Genomic DNA, 19,449 nt, shown 5'->3' on the forward strand with positions numbered 1-19,449 from the left:
GGTGTTTGAATTCGCTTTTGCGCATCTTAACTATATTTCTGAATACTTATCACTTTCTACCAGCACAAATATCGAATAACTCTTTTTGCTACTAATTATTAAACATATGAGGAAAAAATATCTATGCACACCCTTGGGTGCTTGATATTTCAATTTGATTAACATCGCAATCTAAAGACTATAGACTATACAAAGTCATCAAATTTAGGTAAAAAAAAAAAACATTAAAATATCTGATAAAGTTATAAAGCAATTAGAAGGAAGTCAATGGAAAAAAAAAAGAAAAAAAGAAGAAGTTAAACAACCACCTTGACCCCCCATTAAACACTTTATTACCTTAGTCTTAATTACTATTTCTGTTGACTAAAAAACCATTAGTTGATCTAGCTAGACAGGTAGTTACAATTTAACAACCTATATATTACCAGTTTCAAACAACTCCCATCATAATTGGAAAAAAAACTTGATATTTTTTTATATATACAAATACATAACATAACCCCTACCCGTGCGGAGGCAACATTTTCACCGAAGGAAAATTGAAAAGTAAAAAAAGTGAACATGCGAAAAAGTCAAGAAAATTCAACATCTATTATATATACATAAAAAAATTAAACCTTATATATGCAAGGTAATTTTTCGGCATAAAAAAGTAAGAAAAAAAAAAAACCCGATGCACTAAGCTCCCGCTATGTCTGGGGAAGAGCCGGACTAAAAAGTTCTATTGTACGCAACTTTACCCTGCATTTCTGTAAAATATTATTTTCACGGCTCGAACCCGTGACCTCCCGGTCCCATAAAATAAGGCTCCCTTTGCATTAAAAAAAAAAAGAAGGTGAACATACGAAAAGGTCAACGAAATTCAACAGTACATCTATTATATATTACATAAAAAATTGAACTTATATATACTATGTAATTTTTGGGCTTCCGCCCCTAGCCCCCACAAAACTCCTCTAGCCTACCCCTATGAAGAATATTGGCTAGAAGTATGTCTTACTTCCAAAAATGGTACCTGTTGTCCTTAGAATGGTGCCAGAGAACTCTATTTTACTATGGCCCATAAGGGTCATTTATATGCAGAAAACTAGATAAGTACTGTTCTTAGCAGTATATGCATATCTTATTCATGATCCAAGAACCATGTTATTCAAGTTCTATTTCATGTTCTTGACCATTTTCATTGTCTTGTCATCATTTAGATGTGCTGTTGTTTCAGATTCTGAGTCAGAATCTTGGTTTGTGCACCAATATGTAAGACAAGCTCAGAGAAAATTTGAGCAAAAAACCAACAATTTTTGGGAATATGATGAGCAATCCAAGAGTTGGGTACAAGTGAATTTGCCTTATGACTTAGTTTCTTGTTTCAAGGATAACTGTACAAAAGTCAATAGAATTATTGATCAGATTACTAAGACTACTACTTATCAAGAACCTGAAAAAAGGGAGATATTTACAAAAGTTAAGGATGAGGAAAGTTGTTCTTATTCTAATCTTCCTTTGAGAAAAAGAGTTTCTTTGACAAAAATGTCTGAGATATCCATTTGGATAACTGGTATAAGTGGATCAATTTATGAAAGATTTTGGAATGGATTGCAGTGGGTAATAGCACCTCACGATTTGCCATTATCAGCAGGATATGCAGTTTCTATTTTTATTGTCAATCAGACAATTCTTGCTCTATCAGAGTCAGGAAACCTCTATCAGGTAATCTTTAAGCATCCAAATAGACTACAAATAAGCATGTAAACAATCATTCAACTTTTTGATAAAATTTAGTGAATATCATAATATGATTTTCTTTTCTAATATTGGACTGATGCGGAAATATATGGAGCGACATGGACAGTGATGATTCATATGGCAGACCTCGACTTGCTTGGAGTTGAAGCGCAATCGTTGTTGTTGTATTAGATTATGATTCTCACTCATACTTGTTGTTTATCTTCCTTTGATCTAAATTTTAGTGAATATCAGATCATAATTCTCTTTTATAATGATGGACTGATATGGGCTTAAATGGAGCGACGTGGACAATGAGGATTCATATAGCCGACCCTGACTTAGGATTGAGGTGTAACTGTTGTTGTTGTTGACCTGTTGTTATTGTTTTATCAAATTATAATCCTCAATCAAATTTGCTGTTTATCTTTGGTGTGAATTTTAGAGAATATCTTATTATAATCCTCCTTTATAATATTGGACTAAGACGGGCTTAAATGAAGCGATATGTACGGTGAGTATTCATATAGCTGACTCCCAAGATGTTTGGAATTGAAGCACAGTTGTTTTTGTTGTTGTTGTTGTATCAGTTAAAATTTTCAATAAAATTATGGTCTTTATCTTCCTTTAGTGCAAAAAGGGTAATCTATATTTTCCCCTCAGTTGCAGTTAAGTAATGATCAGCCAGTTTGGATTGATATTACACCACCAAGTACAGAAACAACACAAAGTTCTGTAATTCAAATTGGATCAGGAGTTGTCTCCAGTGATAGGAAGTGAGTATAGCATAATCACTTGGCTTTATGCTATTGAAGATTTTGTTGAGGAAAAACAAAGTTAAATTATGTTACTGGAGATAGTTGTGACTTGTGAGCTCCAGGCTAAAGCTAATAAGACTTTGAATTTGTGCATCAACATCAGGAGAATATATTTCTGCACAAAGAATGGAACTTTATTAGAACTCTCTGAGGTTGATCCCCTAAGGTAAGAACAACTTATGCATATCACACACTAAAGTGCTTTTTATTCTATAATGACTGATAGAATGGACGAAAGGGAGCTTTGGCGTAACTGGTAAAGTTGGTGCCATGTGACCAGGAGATCACGGGTTCAAGTCGTGGAAACAGCCTCTTACAGAAATGCAGGTTAAGACCCTTGTGGTCCCAGACCCCGCGCATAGCCGAGATCTTAGAGCACCGGGCTGCCCTTTTTTACTGATAGAATGGACACAATTTTTTGTTTTTAGTACTGCACAAAGTCAGAATGTTATATGCACAAGCCAAGAAGCTAGGAGAGAAAATGCGCGAACTAGGTAGCAAGAATGTCTTTTGCTCAAGAATATATAATGGAGTTTGCTAAACTGTCTGTTTACATATGTAATTAGGTGGACAGATCATGGAAAACCTCCAGGAGGAGATGTTGCAGCAATCGCGGACGCATCTACATTTAGATCAGAAGTAGTCTTTACTATAAGGTGAAACAGCAAAAAGATCCTAGTTCTTTTGTTTCAGTATCATTCCAATAACCTCTGTAACTTTGTCTAATGGATGTCATATTTTGCTTCAGTACCGCAGGAGATCTTTATGAATATGATGAGAGATCAAGGCCGTCGTGGAAGAAGCATATAAGGAAAGAGTCTTCTGCCCAAAATACTTCTCTGAAACCATCTCTAGGTTGCTGTTTACAAGGAGTGATAGGAGCTATTTCAAAATCTCTATTTCTCTTGACTGAGGTACAAGATCTTGTTTTGTCCATCGCCTACGCTTACAAATTTAGTTTAAGAAAAAAGAATACCATACTAAGAAACTATGCAACAACAGTCATTTTTTATATATAAGTTCAAGAAACTAGGCCTTGATTCAATGCATTTGATCAAGCAAATTCTTGCTTCTCATGTGTATAAAATCCTATCATAGCATCACTATCTAATTCAGTGCTAACATATCGTGTTTTGACTTCCTTTTCTTATGAACTTTCAAACGTATGAAGGGAGGATACTTGATAGAGAGACGGTCACAGCAGAGGAAATGGAAATGGATCAATCATGGAAATCCAAAAGATCATATCCTCTCTTCCATTACATGTCTTTCTGAAGAAAATTTGGCTGAAAATGCAAACTCATTGTTTCTAACAACTGCATCTGGTTACATCTTTGAATATCGAATTCCAGATCATTCAGGTATGTCTTTAACATACTTGTATTCTCCTTATAAATGTGTGAATTCATTGCCGAGCAACAGATACAGTATTCATTTGAACCTTAAACAAACATCAATATTTTGAGAATGAGGAGAACAAGTAATTTTAAAGAATATCTAACTGTTCTATCTCTGTCATTCTGGATCTAACTTATATTCTCGACCACTCATTCACAGGCGTCAGCTGCATCTTTAGAGTAGTTCGATGCTGCTTCGCCACACTTCTTAATATATGCTACCATAAAAAGTAAACCAAATGAAGGAAATATTCATGTAGATGCAGTAAGTCTTGTAAATATGCCTCGAAAATTGAGTATTCGACGTGACTACAGGCATTGAACAAGATGATGACATTACAGAAAGTTGGATTAATCATATTTATCCTCCTCATGCCAAGGCTGCGCGAGGAATTCCAGGAGTGCAATTGCAAACTGGCAGAATTATTTTTCTACTTGATGATGGTAGGCTTGGAGAACTTCACCTATCCGGCCTCGGAGGTGAAAATTCAGGACCACATTATCAGGTTAATGCGAGAAGAAAATCATCACAGAAATATGTCTGGTCTATAATAGATGCATCAGAAACCGAAGGATGGAATGCAGAATATTGTACTGAAGAACATGGACCGTCGAATTGCATTGCAGGCATCAAAGATGAAACCACTCAACCTGATCTCACAACATCAAATGCGAGAAGGCGAAGGAGTAACAAAGAACAACAAAGTTACATATCAATTGATATGTCTGCTAAAAAGGCTACTGAACCTGAGGAAGACTACAATATCCCGGATAAATGGATCAACTCAAATTTCCATCTGAGGGTGATGCACGAAGGAAAATCGTTCTTCCTAATAACAAACGATGGATTGATTTTCGAGTATCTAAATGCTGAAAATGTCTGGTTCTGGCTTAGACATGATCATTCAACAGCTATAAGAGGTGCCCTTGGAAACTACAATGGAAGTTTGTTTTTGGTTGATGAGCAAAGGAATTTGCTCATAAGAGAAAGAAATGGCGATGAACTCGCATGGATAAATTGCACTGCTATGAGGAAAGGAAGACAAGTAATTGGAGGTCCTCCATGGGATGATCTACCAGGGAAATATCGAAAAGTTACTAAAGAAGATGCAGTTTTCTTTGTAAGCAAAAGTGGGAGATTGCTACAATTCTCAGTAAGTAGCATTATACTATGTCTACTTGTCTAGTTTCGCGGTCCAAAAAAAGGTAAGTATCGTAAAGAAAACGAGTGGAATTAAGCATATGAAAGGGCAATCCGGTGCACTAAGCTTCGCTATGCGCAGGGTCCGGGGAAGGGCCGGACCACAAAGGTCTATTGTACGCAGCCTTACCGTGCATTTCTGCAAGAAGCTGTTTTCACAGCCTCTTGCAGTCTAAATAATGATAAAATGAAGGCAAAAATGAGTGGCGTTAAGTATATATTGGATTAAAAAACTTGAGATCTCAAAGCTTCCATTCAAAATAGTGATCGATAATATGAAGGCCAAAATGAGTGGCACTAAGCATCTATTAGATTCAAAATCTTGAAATAAGCTTCTAGTCTAAATAGTGATAAAAGGAAAGCTAAAGAGTCATAAACTGTTTCTATAGGTTGCACTGAGAAAGTTCAAATGGAAAGATTGTCGATATCCAGGCAACACAAAGATTGCTAGCATTGCTGACCAAGAGCTGCTCCGAGAGAACGTGGTATTTGTCATTGGAAGGAACGGACGCTTATACCAGTATAACAAAGTGAACGGATTATGGCACGAGCATTACCAGTCTCAATATTTGGTTCTATCGAAATCTCCTGGAACTGCAATGAGGTTATCTTCACTGTCACTACAGGGTTCTCTTTTCATGCTATCAGAAGATGGTGGACTAGTTGAATATCAATGGAATCCGATGTCCAACGGATGGAATTGGATAGAACATGGAACACCTAATCCAAGTGTCATCCTTGTTGGTTCACCAGGACCATGTTTCAAAGGTGCTCATTTGTTCTTAATAGGTTCAGATGGAAAAGTATATCTTAGGTTCTTGGACAATGGGACATGGAAATGGAGAGGCTGTGGCTTTCCATATATAGAAAGTAAAGTCAAGGAAAATGAAGAACATGTCTCTGACCCTCATGATCGTACAGAAACTTGTAGTTACGATGATCTTGCAGCTCGCTTAGAGATAATTGGACAAAACCTGCAAGCCTCAAACAAAAACTGTGATTCCAAGGTTTGTGTTTATCGGCAATATTTCCTCTACTGGCTTCTTGATTCTTTAGACTATGTTACATGGACCCTCCGTCTTCCCTAGACGTAAACTGTTGTTATATGTCATTACGCCAGTATTAGATCCTCCAAATATAACGCATTTTGGAGGATCTGACATAGATGCAACGGCATTTTTGGAGGATCCGAGCAACATAAGATACATGTGAGTTCATGCATCTCTAAATGTCGTCACGAGTTGACTTTGGTTTATAAACAGGTGGCATCTACAAGACCAATTCCTCTTACTGAAGATTCAGTCATATTTGAGCTCAGAGATGGCAGAGTAAGTAAATTTGAACTCCTCTCAGCAATAAAGTCAATTACTTTGAAAAGCCTTAGATTGCTAAGTAGACTTGCCAAAACTTAAACAATCACTAAAACCTCAGTTCTAAATGCTGCTTATATGCCAAACCAAAGACTGAATGTTTAGAGGTTTGAAAACTTTGATCACTTCATAGTCTCCTTGAAAATGCTCTTAACACTTTTCCATGATACAACTTTCCCTTTAACAGAATCTGACATTATTAAAAGTGCTAGAAAAACTTATTATTGATGCAAAAGATTTATCTTGAATAAGTATATGAGATATTTCATCCCTACAATCTACACCTTGCCTATCCATGAAAGGAAAAACATTGTAGATTCAAAGTTTTTCACTTTTTTTAGTTATAACGGCGGGCCTAAGCCAGCTTGCACGCACCTCAGTTATTCCACCAGTATCTACTATCTTCCACTAACATTGTACTGGGTAACTCTATCCATCAATATTTAGGTACGTAGATGGAAAGAAATCATCTAACATTGTTTTGTCTCAACCGAGATTTGAACCATGATCTCCCATAATCTATGTTGCTCGGACTCTCTGAAAATGTCGCTGGGTGCGTCGCAGATCCTCCAAAAAGTAGTGTATTTTCGGAGGATCCAACACGGGTGCGGCAGCATTTTGAAGAGTCCGCGCAACATACCCCATAACTATCACTACCAGAAATCAGCTAAACACCGACCAAAAAAATCGACCAAAGTTGGTCGGTTATGGCCAATTACCGACCAAAACGCGACCATTTATGTGTTGAGAGTATTTTGACGGTCGGAAAGGCATATCGACCAAAGTTGGTCGGAAATTACCGACCAACGTTGGTCGGTATGCTTTAAACGACCATCTGACACTGTAAATGGTTTACCGACCAAAACTGGTCGGAAACATATTTTATTAATTTAATTTTACCGACCAAAGTTGGTCGATGTATTAAATTTATTAATTTTTATTCCCGACCAACTTTGGTCGGTAAATGAAAATATGTTTTTTTTAATAAATTATTAAAATTAAAAAATTCCGACCAACTTTGGTCAGTACTGGAAAAATATATTTTTTTTAAATAATTAAAATTAAAAATTATCGACCAACTTTGGTCGGTAAGCTCAACAGTGCAGGCAAAATACCGACCAAAGTTGGTCGGTAATGTTGAATTCTGGGAATTCATTGTTCATTAACGACCAACGTTGGTCGGTAATATGCAATTTTTTTTTTTTTTATTATTTACTGACTAGAGTTAGTCGGTTTTCTGGGTTTAATTTTGGCATAAAATGCCTGTTTTGGTAGCTACACCACCTACCAGCATACCAATACCCCCAATTCACCTCATAAAACCCCTAATTCACCCCAAATTCATCCACATATCCAACAACAACAACAACAACACAACAACAACAACAACAACAAAGTTTAAAAAATTGGGCCTACATTACCGACCAAAGTTGGTCGGTAATCAAAAAGTTTCTTTGACTAAGCAAGTCTGACCAACTCGATCAACTTGGTGACCAATTTACCGACCAACTTTGGTCGGTATGTAATTTAAAAAAAATATAATTTTTTTTTTGTTTCTGTCCATGTTGACGGTTTTTGGTCGCTTTTTCTGACTGACCAACGTTGGTCGGTACCTCTTGGTCGATTTTTAGCGGATTTCTAGTAGTGTTTACACTGCATTCAAAATTGTTGACAAGAGTATATCGTTTTTAGTTGGCAGAAATGCGACGGAATGGAGATACAGATTGGAAATGGTCACGTACCATTGGCACTCCTACTAGCCTCTGCATATCAAATTTCTGGGCAACTTTAGCATCATAACATGAAAACACATTGTCAATAATAGCTGCAGGACATGGAAATGATCAAGAAGTGCAACAATTATACATGTAAATATATACAAGAATAACCAACAGAAAAACTTGTACAGTTTTCAAACATATCTCTTTGTACAGAAACTGTATTAGAGTACTAAAATGCTTCTAACTCTACAGCTTATGCATTTTTGTAGAAGTCTATGTTATATATAGCTCGTTTACAAGTATGTTTCTGATACAAGTGCATGTAATTAGTATTATAATTGTATCTAGTTGATATATATATATATATATATATATATATATATATATATATATATACACATTTATTTATTTATTTATTCTTTTTTTTTAAGTGTAATTCGAAGAACTGAAATATTTACGCTCATATCATACCTGTTCAACAGACAGTGGCTACTAAGGGGCGTCAAATGATACCCCTTCGCGGGAAAAATACACTGTGTAGCCAGGTAAAAAAATAAATTATATGTAAATATACTATGCATTGACTCCCCTTAATTTTCTGGTATGTTTACTTTTATATATTTTGACATCTCTTAACGAAAATTCTGACTCCGCCACTGTCAACAGAGGTACCAAAAAAAAGGTTGTGATATGGTAGTTAAAGTTATTTTAAAGTGACAAAAAAAGTTTAGGTAATTTTATTGTTATAAGGAATAAAGTTTAGTGACCACATATGAAATTTATCCAAGATAATTTCATTTAATAATTAATAGATTAAAATAAAATAGTTCACATTTAAAGATCTTGGATTCAGATATTCCTTTAAAAAATCCTATAAAAAAACTATAGATGTATCGTGTATACCACTTCATAATTAATATTATCTAAGCTAATGTGTCAGAAAATGTGTCTTAAGTACTGCAAACATCATTCCATTACAAAAAAGAAAAGCAAAAGTTGAATTATGTATAAAGAGTTCAAATATAGTATAAATATCTTACCACGCCCGTAGAATGCTAATTTTTTTTTTTTTTTATCATTTTTTATTTCAAGGATACTATTTTGTGTCTTTGTGAGGGCTAGATTTAAGAAGAAAATATATAGTACTACTAATCTTCACTTCACCAAATTTGGCAAAAGAACTCATGTCACTCTCTTGAAAAATTGCAGGACTTGTTAGATATTATAAAGGTTGAGTGTGCTTGATTGCCTAATTATGTGGGCCCTATATCATTGAATTAACTTATATTTATTTGCTTTAAATATTTATGTCAAATCAATAATTTAACTTTAGCTATTATAAAATGAAGTGAGAAATGTATATAAATATAAAAGACACATGTCTTTTATTTATTGATTTGTTGATTTGACGTAAATGTAAGTTTTCGTTTGTTTCACTTTATTTGTCGTAATTTGATTTTACATAAAATTTAATAAAAAATATTTATAAAAATTATGATTTTAAATATTATGTAATATTTTTATGACTTTAAAACTTTTGAAAATTATAATTTTAAACATGATATAGTAGCACTTTTTTGTTTTGCCGATCTTAGACGGGCGCTTTTAAGGAACAATAGTCATCGACTCACCATAATCGTTTCTCCTTTTTAGGAATTTTAGAATCACAAAACTGAAATTCCTAAAATACAAGGGAGGTTATCAACCTAGTCCATAGGCCTTCTTGATCGTCCATTAACCCCGTCAGAGTATGCCATAGCATTCTATTAAAATTTCTCATAAAAAAAAAAAGTTTTGATAATATATCATACTTTTTTTAACGAACTAATAAAAATATAATATTATATAAAATAGAACCGAGAAAGTAAGATTTTTTCCCCAAAGGTACTACCGAAGCATGTTATAAAACCTTTGAATAGACGCATGTCCCAATCCCACTTGGTTTGATGTTAGGGACAATTAATCTAACAACATTAATGTTGGAGGGTTAGGTGGTCTCTCGGACAAGACAATAAACATTAGTATACTATATTACAAATTCCAATAATGTATTTTCTTTACCCAAGGAATTCTTCATATTTGCACTTTTACCCGCTCCATTCATTAATTATGCCTCTGATATGAAAGGCATAATGACATGGAAGCTGAAGTAGTTGGAAAGCCTTTGACCAAATTAACTTGTACATAAGCGAAAAATATAGTTTTTTGTATTGAAATTTGATTAAATTTAAATTCGCATAAAAAGTTTTAGTGGGCATTTAGACATAAAAATTGTGAAATTTCAAAAAAATTAAATTTTTTTAAGTAAAAATGATATTTAAAAATTAGAGTTGTGTTTGGACATGAATATAATTGGAGTTGTTTTTGAATTTTTGAGAGGAATTTGAAGTAAAAATTTTAAAAAACAGTTTTTGAAATTTTTTTAATTTTCCAAAAAATCTGAAATTCAAACTTCAAATGAAATTTAAAATTTTTACGGTCAAAAACACTAATTTTAGAAAAAAGTAAAAAATTTCGGAAAAAAGATGGAATTTATTTTATGGCCAAATAGACCCTTGTGTCCGAGAGTAAAGCGTCCCCTAATAAAGGTAGCTTCCTATTCAGGATTCGAACAGAGAAGTGACCTACTGTTAAGGATGAAATGTACGTGCCGTTCTACCACAACTCTTATGGGTAAGGAAAAAATAATGTGTTTAATTATAATTAAGTAATAAAGTAATAAATATAAAACACATGCTATATTCATTGATTTGATGTAAATATTGAATGTATTAAATTTTTTTCCTACTAAGCTGCATATATATAAACACATTAAGTGAAATATGAAGTGAATTTTTTTTCCTGGACCAAAAAGAATATACATCTTGATGTAAAATTACTCAATTAAAAGGAACAGTATATAGTTTTCAATTGTAAATTATATTTCATTTTATCTAATGAATACTATTTTAATATTTCAAAAATTAAGAAATTAGTTTCTGGATTTTCGAAAATATATGCGTTGACCCACATATTTTGAACTCATCGTACGTTTTTAACCAAAAGGAAAAAAAGTTTCAAATGAAAAGGTTTGAGAAGAAAACACATTATAGAAATCTTAAATGAAACCTTAATCTAATATTAATAATTAGCCTATTTATTTATTTTATTTATTTATTTATTTAGAGTAAAAAAAAAAGAATTGTTTGATAGGACACTAAAAAAAAGAGGAATATGATCTATTTTAAGTATTAGAATTTTTTTATATTTTATTTTAAGGACTCGAATACTCTAATTAAGAAGTGTGAAAGAATTTTATTTATCCTACCATATTTCACGATAATATTTAAAATTTATAAATAGAGAAGAGAATCTAATTTACAATTTAAGTGAATTGGGAAAAGGTACGGAGAACGAAGAAGTTTGTCAGTATAATTATGCTTTTTAAAGTGAACGTGCACTATTCCAACGCACATCACCAGTAATCAATTACACTCTCAATCACAGCGCGTGATTAGACGTAGCACAAAATTTTGACTAGATTTTTGGGGATATGAAATGGATAACGACAGTACTGTGTAGACTTCGGGTTGCCCATTTGACCCGGAGTTTTATTGATAAAATAATATTTCTTCTCTTTTTGTTTTTGTTTTTTTTTAAATTGTTAAAAGTATTCTTTTTGGGGAATGGTTTAAGTAAAGAAAGAAGTGAAAAGGAGGGGTAAATGGTAATTAGTGCTAATTGAGTTTGAGATTAACCGAGAAAATGGTACTAACATTTTTCTTTTCTTTTTGCCTGTTTAAGTTTTAACACTAATTTTAATATCTATTTGTTTTTTTTATTATTTTATAAAAAAAGTATCAGAATCCTATATTTATGATAACATTTTTCTCGAAATTGAACTTCCTTTGAGTTTTCAACAATTATTATTTACTTAATTGTTAACTTATGCATTTGATTATTTAGTTTTAAGTAATGACCTGACTATCAAGATCGGATATAGTTAATTTTTAGCAAAATTTATTTTAGTAGAGGGTAGATGGTGATGTCGCGAAATAGAACAATCAATGGTTTAGGGTAGACTCATTTATTAAATCACGCAGGGCTCGGGTCAAGGTCGCACTTCCAAAGGGTATGATGTAGACAACCTATTCTAAAACAAGCATTACTAGTTACTTCCACAGTTCGAACACGTGAACTATGGGTCACACAAAGACAACTTTACCGTTGGTCCAAGGTTCTCCTTCAAAACTCCGAACTTACTATGATCCACAAGGTTATGACCCGACCCGTTTTGAAAAATGGCCTAAATGGGTTGTGGAGTGTAATTAACAACAATTTATTACTAGTTGAATGCGAACTTGTGAAGACAGGGGGAGAGTGGTTGACAGGAAACATTTCCCTGTGAAGCAGATCTGAAATACTCAGCATTATTTTGTCCATTTCTATAAAAAGAGAGGAGAGAGGAGCCCCCACAAAATATTAGGGAAGATAAAGACTAGACTTTGAGAGATAAAGCTAATTTATTTACTCTCCCCTATGCTGTGCTGCCCCCAAACTAAAAGAAAAAAAAGTTGTGGTTCTTATTACCTGTGCTGCAGCATCATCAAGGCAAATGCTCTTGTTTTTTGCTATTCTATCCCTACCCCTCAAACACAATAATTTAGTGGGCGTTTCCATATAAGAATTGTAATTTTTTTAAAAAAAAAGTGAATTTTTTTAAGTGAGATATTTGAAAATTAAAGTTGTGTTTGGACATGAATATAATTTTGGGTTGTTTTTGAATTTTTGTGAGTGATCTGAGTGAAAAATTTGAAAAAATATTTTTTGGAGTTTTTTAAATTTTCGAAAAATTTTAAAATTTATTTTCAAGTGAAAATTAAAAATTTCATGGCCAAACACTGATTTCGGGAAAAAATAAAAAAATTCTTATGCCCAAACGGGCTCTTAACCTTTTATAGAACCTAAATTATCGGTTCAAAAAAATTCTATGATTTTGAAAAAGTTAAATCTATTTTTTTTATATTGGGTAATAAGTTTTAGACTTTAGCAACGCACTTTATGCGAGCCTAAGTACAAAGTGAATAATATACTAGTGAGCTTGATTGTAACATGATATTTGAAGTTATTTAGTGTGCAACCTTTCGATTGTTGCGGGGCAAATCTGAGCGTTCAATTAAGTTTAGACAAATTTCAAATATTTGAGAAGATAATGGAGCAAACTTCGATAAGGACATTGAATCCTAACGAAGGGGAGTTTATGTAAAAGCCAAGGAAAATTTTACATTGACAAAATAGGAAAAATATGTTGGCTAGAAAAATGAGCTTAAGCCCTTGGTGAAGTATTTTAAAACTCTACGTACTTAAATTCGAAACAAATGATATTAATAGTGAGCTGGATTGTTTCCCTCCTGATAATGAGAGTGTGCCTATTTGTGCTCATCTTTTAAACACAACCATTACTTGTTTTAACATTTATTATTGCATTTTTATTTTAGACAAATATCACAAACTTTTTTAGTGATGACACCGATAATATTTTTAAAAATAATTATTCGTTAGAATCGCGACTGAAAATCAAGTAGTACAAGATACACCTTAAAGAACAATCCGTCAATCACACTCTTTACTGCCAGATAAACAAATATTGGCATATGGTGAGGGTAAAAGAGAATGAAAAGAAAAAAAAACAGTTGATGCCACAAAAAAGAAAAAAATAAAGATTTTTATATACTATATTGGATCCAAATTTCAAAACTTTATCAAATTTTTAATTGGATATAATCTCCTGCTGCACTTCTCTTTTACTTTTTGAAAGTTGCATTAAACTCAGAAACTATATAAGACATTCGTATTTTTTACTACATTTTTAATCTATTAGAAAGACGACCTTTATCTCTTTTAGCCTACTACTTTTGATATTTTAAACTACTGTCAATTTTGGACTCGTGCATTATTTATTTGACCAGATTTTGGAAAAAAGGTTGTATGTACATGAATTTTATTATATTTGAAAATAACATTTAGATATAGAGTTAAAAAGTTTTTAGTTTCAAAATAGATTTAAAAATATCTTCATTTCAAAATATGAAAGTAATTTAAAATTTAGTTAATTACCCGATGTAATAGCATCAAACAAAATTATCAGACAGTTCACGTGTATTAAACACGATAAATGATTGACTAATTATCTAATCAGTTTGAAAAACAAGCATAACGTTTTCTATTTTTCCAAGCTGTATGTGACGATTTGATGTTTCACATGTATTTTGCTCATTTTATTAGTTTGTTTAGCAATATTATCTTATTTTGATGACAGGAAAACAACAACAATCCTAGCAAATGATGAATCAGATCATAATAATAATCCTATTTGTATCCAAAGGTGTGCTCTAAGCCTGTAACGATCAATAAAATGAGTGAAAATTCTAGAAAATAATTTTTAATTTGAGCAAATATAATACTAAATTAAGTGTAGGAGAGTCTTAAAGCAAACGTAATGTTATTTCTGTATGACCTATAAGTCACGAATTTGAGCCGTGAAAGCATCCACTACTACTTGTATTAGGCTAGATTGTCTATATTAAATCCTTTGAGAACGACCTTTCCCCAGAACTTACGTGAACACGAGATATTTTTTTACATATAACTACCTTTTTTAGGTAATATTTTTTTCATATTTGTCAGAATTTAGTAGTTAAAATAATTCATACTGATAAAAGGTAATAATTGATGCATACTAACTGCATTGGAACACCACTATTATAGAGAAGATTAACAATCTATACTAGATTTAATTTTTATGTCTAGCCAAATTAAAACAATTAAATTGAGACAAATAAAATGAGTCACTAATTTTCCTTGCTAGGTCAATTATATCCTTCTCAAGTATCACGTTGAATAAGGCATGTAATGATTGCACAAATATAACATCAAACCCCTATCATTACCTTTTATAACATGGTTTATATCTTGGCCACCTCTTCCTAATAATTTCCCAAAAAAAAACCTTCCCCTAACCCCACCCCCAAAATCCCCCTCCCCCACCCCACACAAAATTCTAATAAATCCTCAAAATCACTACTTTTTTCACTCTCTTTCTCAAAGTTTTTTAAAATCTTTTTACTCACTATTTAAAAGTCTACTATCCTCTATCATTGTCCTTCTTTCTCTCTCTTGTTTCTCTTTCTAGAAAGGTTCCAACTTTAGGGAAAAACCAAAGGGGTTTGTAGTAGTAGAAGTAGTAGTGATACTCACACCAGTGAAGTAGTTTAGTAGTAGTGAATGTTTTTGCAATGGATGCATATGAAGCAACAAAGATAGTTTTATCAAGGATTCAAAGTTTGGATCCAGAAAATGCTTCAAAAATCATGGGTTATATTTTGATACAAGACCAAGGAGAAAAGGAGATGATAAGATTAGCTTTTGGTCCAGAAACCCATTTGGTTTCACTAATCAACCAAGCTAAAGCTTGTTTAGGACTTTCATCAAACACTTCATCTGCAACTTCAACTCCTAACTCTCCTTCACCTTTTAACCCCATGTCAAATGCTACAAAGTTGAACCCTTTCCCACAATCTTCACCAAGAATCATGATTCCCAATAATGGGTTTGTTCATTCTTCACCTAATTCACCGTGGTCTAGTGGGTCACCTGTGTTTTCTAGAAGCCCTAGACCAATAATGGCTAGCTCTAGTTCACTATCTTATGCTGCTGTTGTGAATGGTTCAACTAATTCTGTTTCTGGGTCTTCAACTACTTCACTATCACTACCTTTTTACAATAATAACAATGAGCTTAATGATGAGTTTGGTAGTAATACTAGTGTTCAAGTTCAAGATCATCAAGTCTTGTCATTTCTTGATGAGTCATCATTGGATCCAATTATGAGTCCTAGTGGTAGAAGTGATTCACTTGTTTTCCCTTATGGGAATTGTGAGGAAACCCCTCATCTTCATAGGAGGAGTTGTTCAGTGAATGATGTTTTTCTTGGTGGGGGTGGGGGGCTAGATGATAGTGGGGGTGGGGGTAGTGGGGGGTTTGGTTGGAGGCCTTGCATGTATTATGCAAGAGGGTTTTGCAAGAATGGGAATAGTTGCAAGTTTTTGCATAGTGTTGGTGGTTTTCAAGATTCTGATGGGTCTAGTGCTATTGTTGGTTCTCCTAGTAATAATAAAGTTGATTCTTTTGATGATTTTCTAAGGATGAAAGCCTTACAACAGCAGCAACAACAGAGGTTTGCTGCTGCTTCTCTTATGGCTTCTGGTGCTCATCATCATCCACTTGCTTATAACAAGTGTATGAACATCTTGAATGATAACCAAAGGTATTTTTGATGTATCCTTAGCTGATATTTGCTTCTGTTTGTTGTTCTTTTAAGGAAAGTTTTTGACTTTATAACTTTCTTGAATCTGGGGTAGTAATATTTCTCACTTGATGAAGGTGTAAATGTTTGTCTTGCTAGTAATTTGGTGATTTATGCTGCTCTTTCTAGTCTAATCTTAAGCTTGATTTGGTATGTACTTGTATTAAAAAACTTATCCGGAGCAATTAGCACTTTGTTTAAGGTTAGGTAGTTATAGTCTAGTATATACTGCTTAGGTTATTCTGATTTGGTACATCATTTGGAGCTTGGGATTTGGAATATTGGTTGGACATTTGAGGTATCTTCATGTATGGTCTTGAACTGCAGATCGGCTGCAGCAGCGTTTATGATGGGAGAAGAATTCCACAAATTTGGTCGATGCCGGCCTGATAGAAGTGATTTTTCAGCAATGGCGATGGGCGGTATCTCAAATTCAAGTTCGCGACAGATTTACTTAACATTTCCTGCTGATAGCACATTTAAGGAGGAGGATGTGTCTAATTACTTTAGGTACGTGTGCATTGTGGTCTAGATTCTTGAAAATCTTGTAATTGGAATGAAAATTGATAGTGAAGTGCCCTTGTAATTTGTTTTTGAAGCATGTATGGGCCAGTTCAAGATGTTAGAATTCCGTATCAGCAGAAGCGCATGTTTGGATTCGTTACGTTTGTCTACCCAGAAACTGTGAAGCTGATCTTGGCTAAAGGAAACCCTCATTTTGTGTGTGATTCTCGTGTACTTGTCAAGCCCTACAAGGAAAAAGGAAAAGTCGCAGACAAGTACGAACTGATGATCACCATGTTAGTGTATTCTTGAGTTATTACGGCTCCTTTATTCATGCCTAATGTTTCCTTATTGATTGAATTAAAGGAAGCAACTGCAACAACAGCATTCGATGGATAGAGGAGAGCTGTCGACATGTTTAAGCCCATCAGCGCTTGAGTCTAGGGAGCCATATGACCTTCCCTTTGGTAAGAGATGAATTAAATTTCTGATTTTCTTCTCAAGTGTAAGATGGATTATTCATTTGTTTGACGGTTTTTAATTGTCTTTTCATATATAGGAGCAGGAATGTTTTATAATTCGCATGAGATGATGTTGAGAAGAAAATTAGAGCAGGAGGCTGAATTGCAGCAAGCCATTGAACTTCAAGGCAGAAGGTTAATGAATTTGCAGCTGATGGACCTGAAGAATCAACACCGCAATGATCACTTCCCGTCAAGTCTCTCTGCTAGTCTTCCAACTGCTTCGGAGATGCAGTTTCACTCTCAAAACAGTCATAGTCTTCTTCCTCTGTCTAATGGCATTGATGAAGAAATCCCTGCAGGTTTACCTTTGGGAGATTCTTTGCTGTTTTCTACTTTAGTTTGGTGGTTCGAGTTTTTGCTGATTTTATTTCTTTCTACAGAAAATAACGATATCCATGAAGCTACCAAGGCCCCATATAATGCATCTGATGAGAAGGTGTCTCAGGAAATGCTGCCTAGCGATATTGGGAACGAGAACGGCAGCAAGGAGCAGACCGCCAACACCGACGACTCTAATCTTCAAGAAAGGTACTGAACATCAATTTCTTCAATAGAATTTCAAGATTATTAACAGCATGAATTCTTAGTTCAAGCTTGTAGTTGCGAGCCTTTTATTTTGGTGTCCCCATTGAGGATGTCAGAGTTTGCTAGAATTGGTTCTAAAATAGTGCAAATTAGTGTTTTTGGAATCTCTCTAATGTTATTGATTTTTGTTTGGTGTTGAAGCAGCTTGGAGCACATCCTTCCTGATAACCTTTTTGCTTCTCCAACAAAGTCTGCTGCAGAACACCAGGCCTCATTCTCCACTGATTCAGCTGAAGCCGGCGCTAGATCCCCAATAACTACTACTACTACTACTACTTCTAACAATATCTCTATGCTTCCCACAACTTCTGCCCTCAACATGGCTTCTCTTAAATCTTGTTACTTCCACATGCCAAGGTACTTAACCTCTCAACATCTTTTCTCAATCCACTCTCTTTGGTTTTTAAAAAAGAGTGAAAAGAACTTAATTTGAGGTGGTCATTGACCAGGTTTACTTCTGGGCAAGAAGCCATTGAAATGTAGGTGTTAAGAGTTTGTGCAAGGCTAGCTAGGAGGGATTAACTAGCTTGGTAAAAGAATCTTTTTTTATTTGCTTTTGGTTTCAATTTTATTTGTCATTTTTGTTCTAAATTAGATTCTCTCTGTGTTTTTTAATGCAGAAAAGTTTGAGTAGTACCATATACAAGAAGTAAAAGTCCTCTAGCTGTATAGCCAAAGTATACCAACAACAGAAGTAAAGATTGGTAAGGAAGATCTCGTCAAGATTGTTGTCATCATCAATACCATACTACTTACAACAAATACATAATGTATACGTAAAGGACAGATGAACTGATTAATGGGAGTGGGGTCTCTCTCTGTGTTTATTTTGTACCCTCTTTTGTAGTTGTGTGCTGGACCACGCTTTGAACAATAGCAAAAAGATCCAAGGCAGGCTAGTAGTAACCCTTAGTTATGATAGTAGTTTCCTCTCTTTCCTTTGTTTTTCACTGTTGTTAACTTGCTATCATGTAAAAATTAAAGTTGAAATATGAAAAATGCCTTTTAGATCATCACTTTCTGCTAAGTGGGGTTCTAGATTTAGCTTCCAATATTTTCAAGAATGGGGTGATACTACTACCATTTACTTTGTTGGACCTAGGCTATATTCTGCGGACTTCCCAAATATGCTGTCACACCCGTGTCGGATCTTCCATAAATATTTCTACTTTTGGAGGATCCATCACGCAACCGTCAGTATTTTTGAAGAGTCCGAGCAACATAGGAACTAGGTATTCAAAAGGGAAATAAAAGTGTGAATAC

General features: G+C 33.9%; 2 protein-coding genes across 8 annotated transcripts; both read left to right on the forward strand.

The window, feature by feature from the left end:
* The first annotated feature begins 936 nt into the window (after positions 1 to 936).
* Positions 937 to 8,531, forward strand: LOC104089601 (uncharacterized). 3 transcript variants are annotated; one of them, XM_009594533.4, is made up of 10 exons: positions 937 to 1,707; positions 2,386 to 2,498; positions 2,644 to 2,706; positions 3,107 to 3,196; positions 3,289 to 3,454; positions 3,712 to 3,901; positions 4,253 to 5,091; positions 5,528 to 6,145; positions 6,401 to 6,466; positions 8,201 to 8,531. In XM_009594533.4, the coding sequence occupies exons 1-10, from the start codon at positions 1,144 to 1,146 to the stop codon at positions 8,306 to 8,308; spliced, it is 2,817 nt and encodes a 938-aa protein (XP_009592828.1). In that variant the 5' UTR covers positions 937 to 1,143; the 3' UTR covers positions 8,309 to 8,531. The 3 variants fall into 3 exon arrangements, with proteins under 3 accessions (XP_009592828.1, XP_009592829.1, XP_009592830.1); XM_009594534.4 differs by having other exon boundaries at positions 2,392 to 2,498; XM_009594535.4 differs by lacking the exon at positions 6,401 to 6,466.
* A 6,835-nt stretch (positions 8,532 to 15,366) lies between these two features.
* On the forward strand, positions 15,367 to 19,199 carry LOC104089600 (zinc finger CCCH domain-containing protein 46-like). Of its 5 annotated transcripts, none has more exons than XR_004505197.2 (9): positions 15,367 to 16,534; positions 16,901 to 17,083; positions 17,173 to 17,352; positions 17,444 to 17,544; positions 17,637 to 17,900; positions 17,982 to 18,129; positions 18,331 to 18,543; positions 18,656 to 18,716; positions 18,807 to 19,199. XR_004505197.2 is itself a non-coding variant. In XM_009594530.4 (9 exons), the coding sequence occupies exons 1-8, from the start codon at positions 15,504 to 15,506 to the stop codon at positions 18,667 to 18,669; spliced, it is 2,154 nt and encodes a 717-aa protein (XP_009592825.1). In that variant the 5' UTR covers positions 15,367 to 15,503; the 3' UTR covers positions 18,670 to 18,716; positions 18,807 to 19,199. The 5 variants fall into 5 exon arrangements, 3 of the variants coding, with proteins under 3 accessions (XP_009592825.1, XP_070044189.1, XP_070044190.1); XR_011411887.1 differs by having other exon boundaries at positions 18,328 to 18,543; positions 18,807 to 18,857; XM_009594530.4 differs by having other exon boundaries at positions 18,636 to 18,716.
* Positions 19,200 to 19,449: the final 250 nt, after the last annotated feature.

Source organism: Nicotiana tomentosiformis, chromosome 11, assembly GCF_000390325.3.
Source record: "Nicotiana tomentosiformis chromosome 11, ASM39032v3, whole genome shotgun sequence".
NCBI classification, from domain to species: Eukaryota; Viridiplantae; Streptophyta; class Magnoliopsida; order Solanales; family Solanaceae; genus Nicotiana; species Nicotiana tomentosiformis.

Coding starts and splice junctions, on each gene's coding strand:
- LOC104089600 (XM_070188088.1), top strand. CDS start 15,504: ATGGATGCATATGAAGCAACAAAGATAGTTTTATCAAGGATTCAAAGT. Junction 17,084..17,172: donor GATGTGTCTAATTACTTTAG/GTACGTGTGCAT, acceptor TTGTTTTTGAAG/CATGTATGGGCCAGTTCAAG. Junction 18,130..18,327: donor GACTCTAATCTTCAAGAAAG/GTACTGAACATC, acceptor TTGGTGTTGAAG/CAGCTTGGAGCACATCCTTC.
- LOC104089601 (XM_009594533.4), top strand. CDS start 1,144: ATGTTATTCAAGTTCTATTTCATGTTCTTGACCATTTTCATTGTCTTG. Junction 1,708..2,385: donor AGTCAGGAAACCTCTATCAG/GTAATCTTTAAG, acceptor TTTTCCCCTCAG/TTGCAGTTAAGTAATGATCA. Junction 2,499..2,643: donor GTTGTCTCCAGTGATAGGAA/GTGAGTATAGCA, acceptor CATCAACATCAG/GAGAATATATTTCTGCACAA.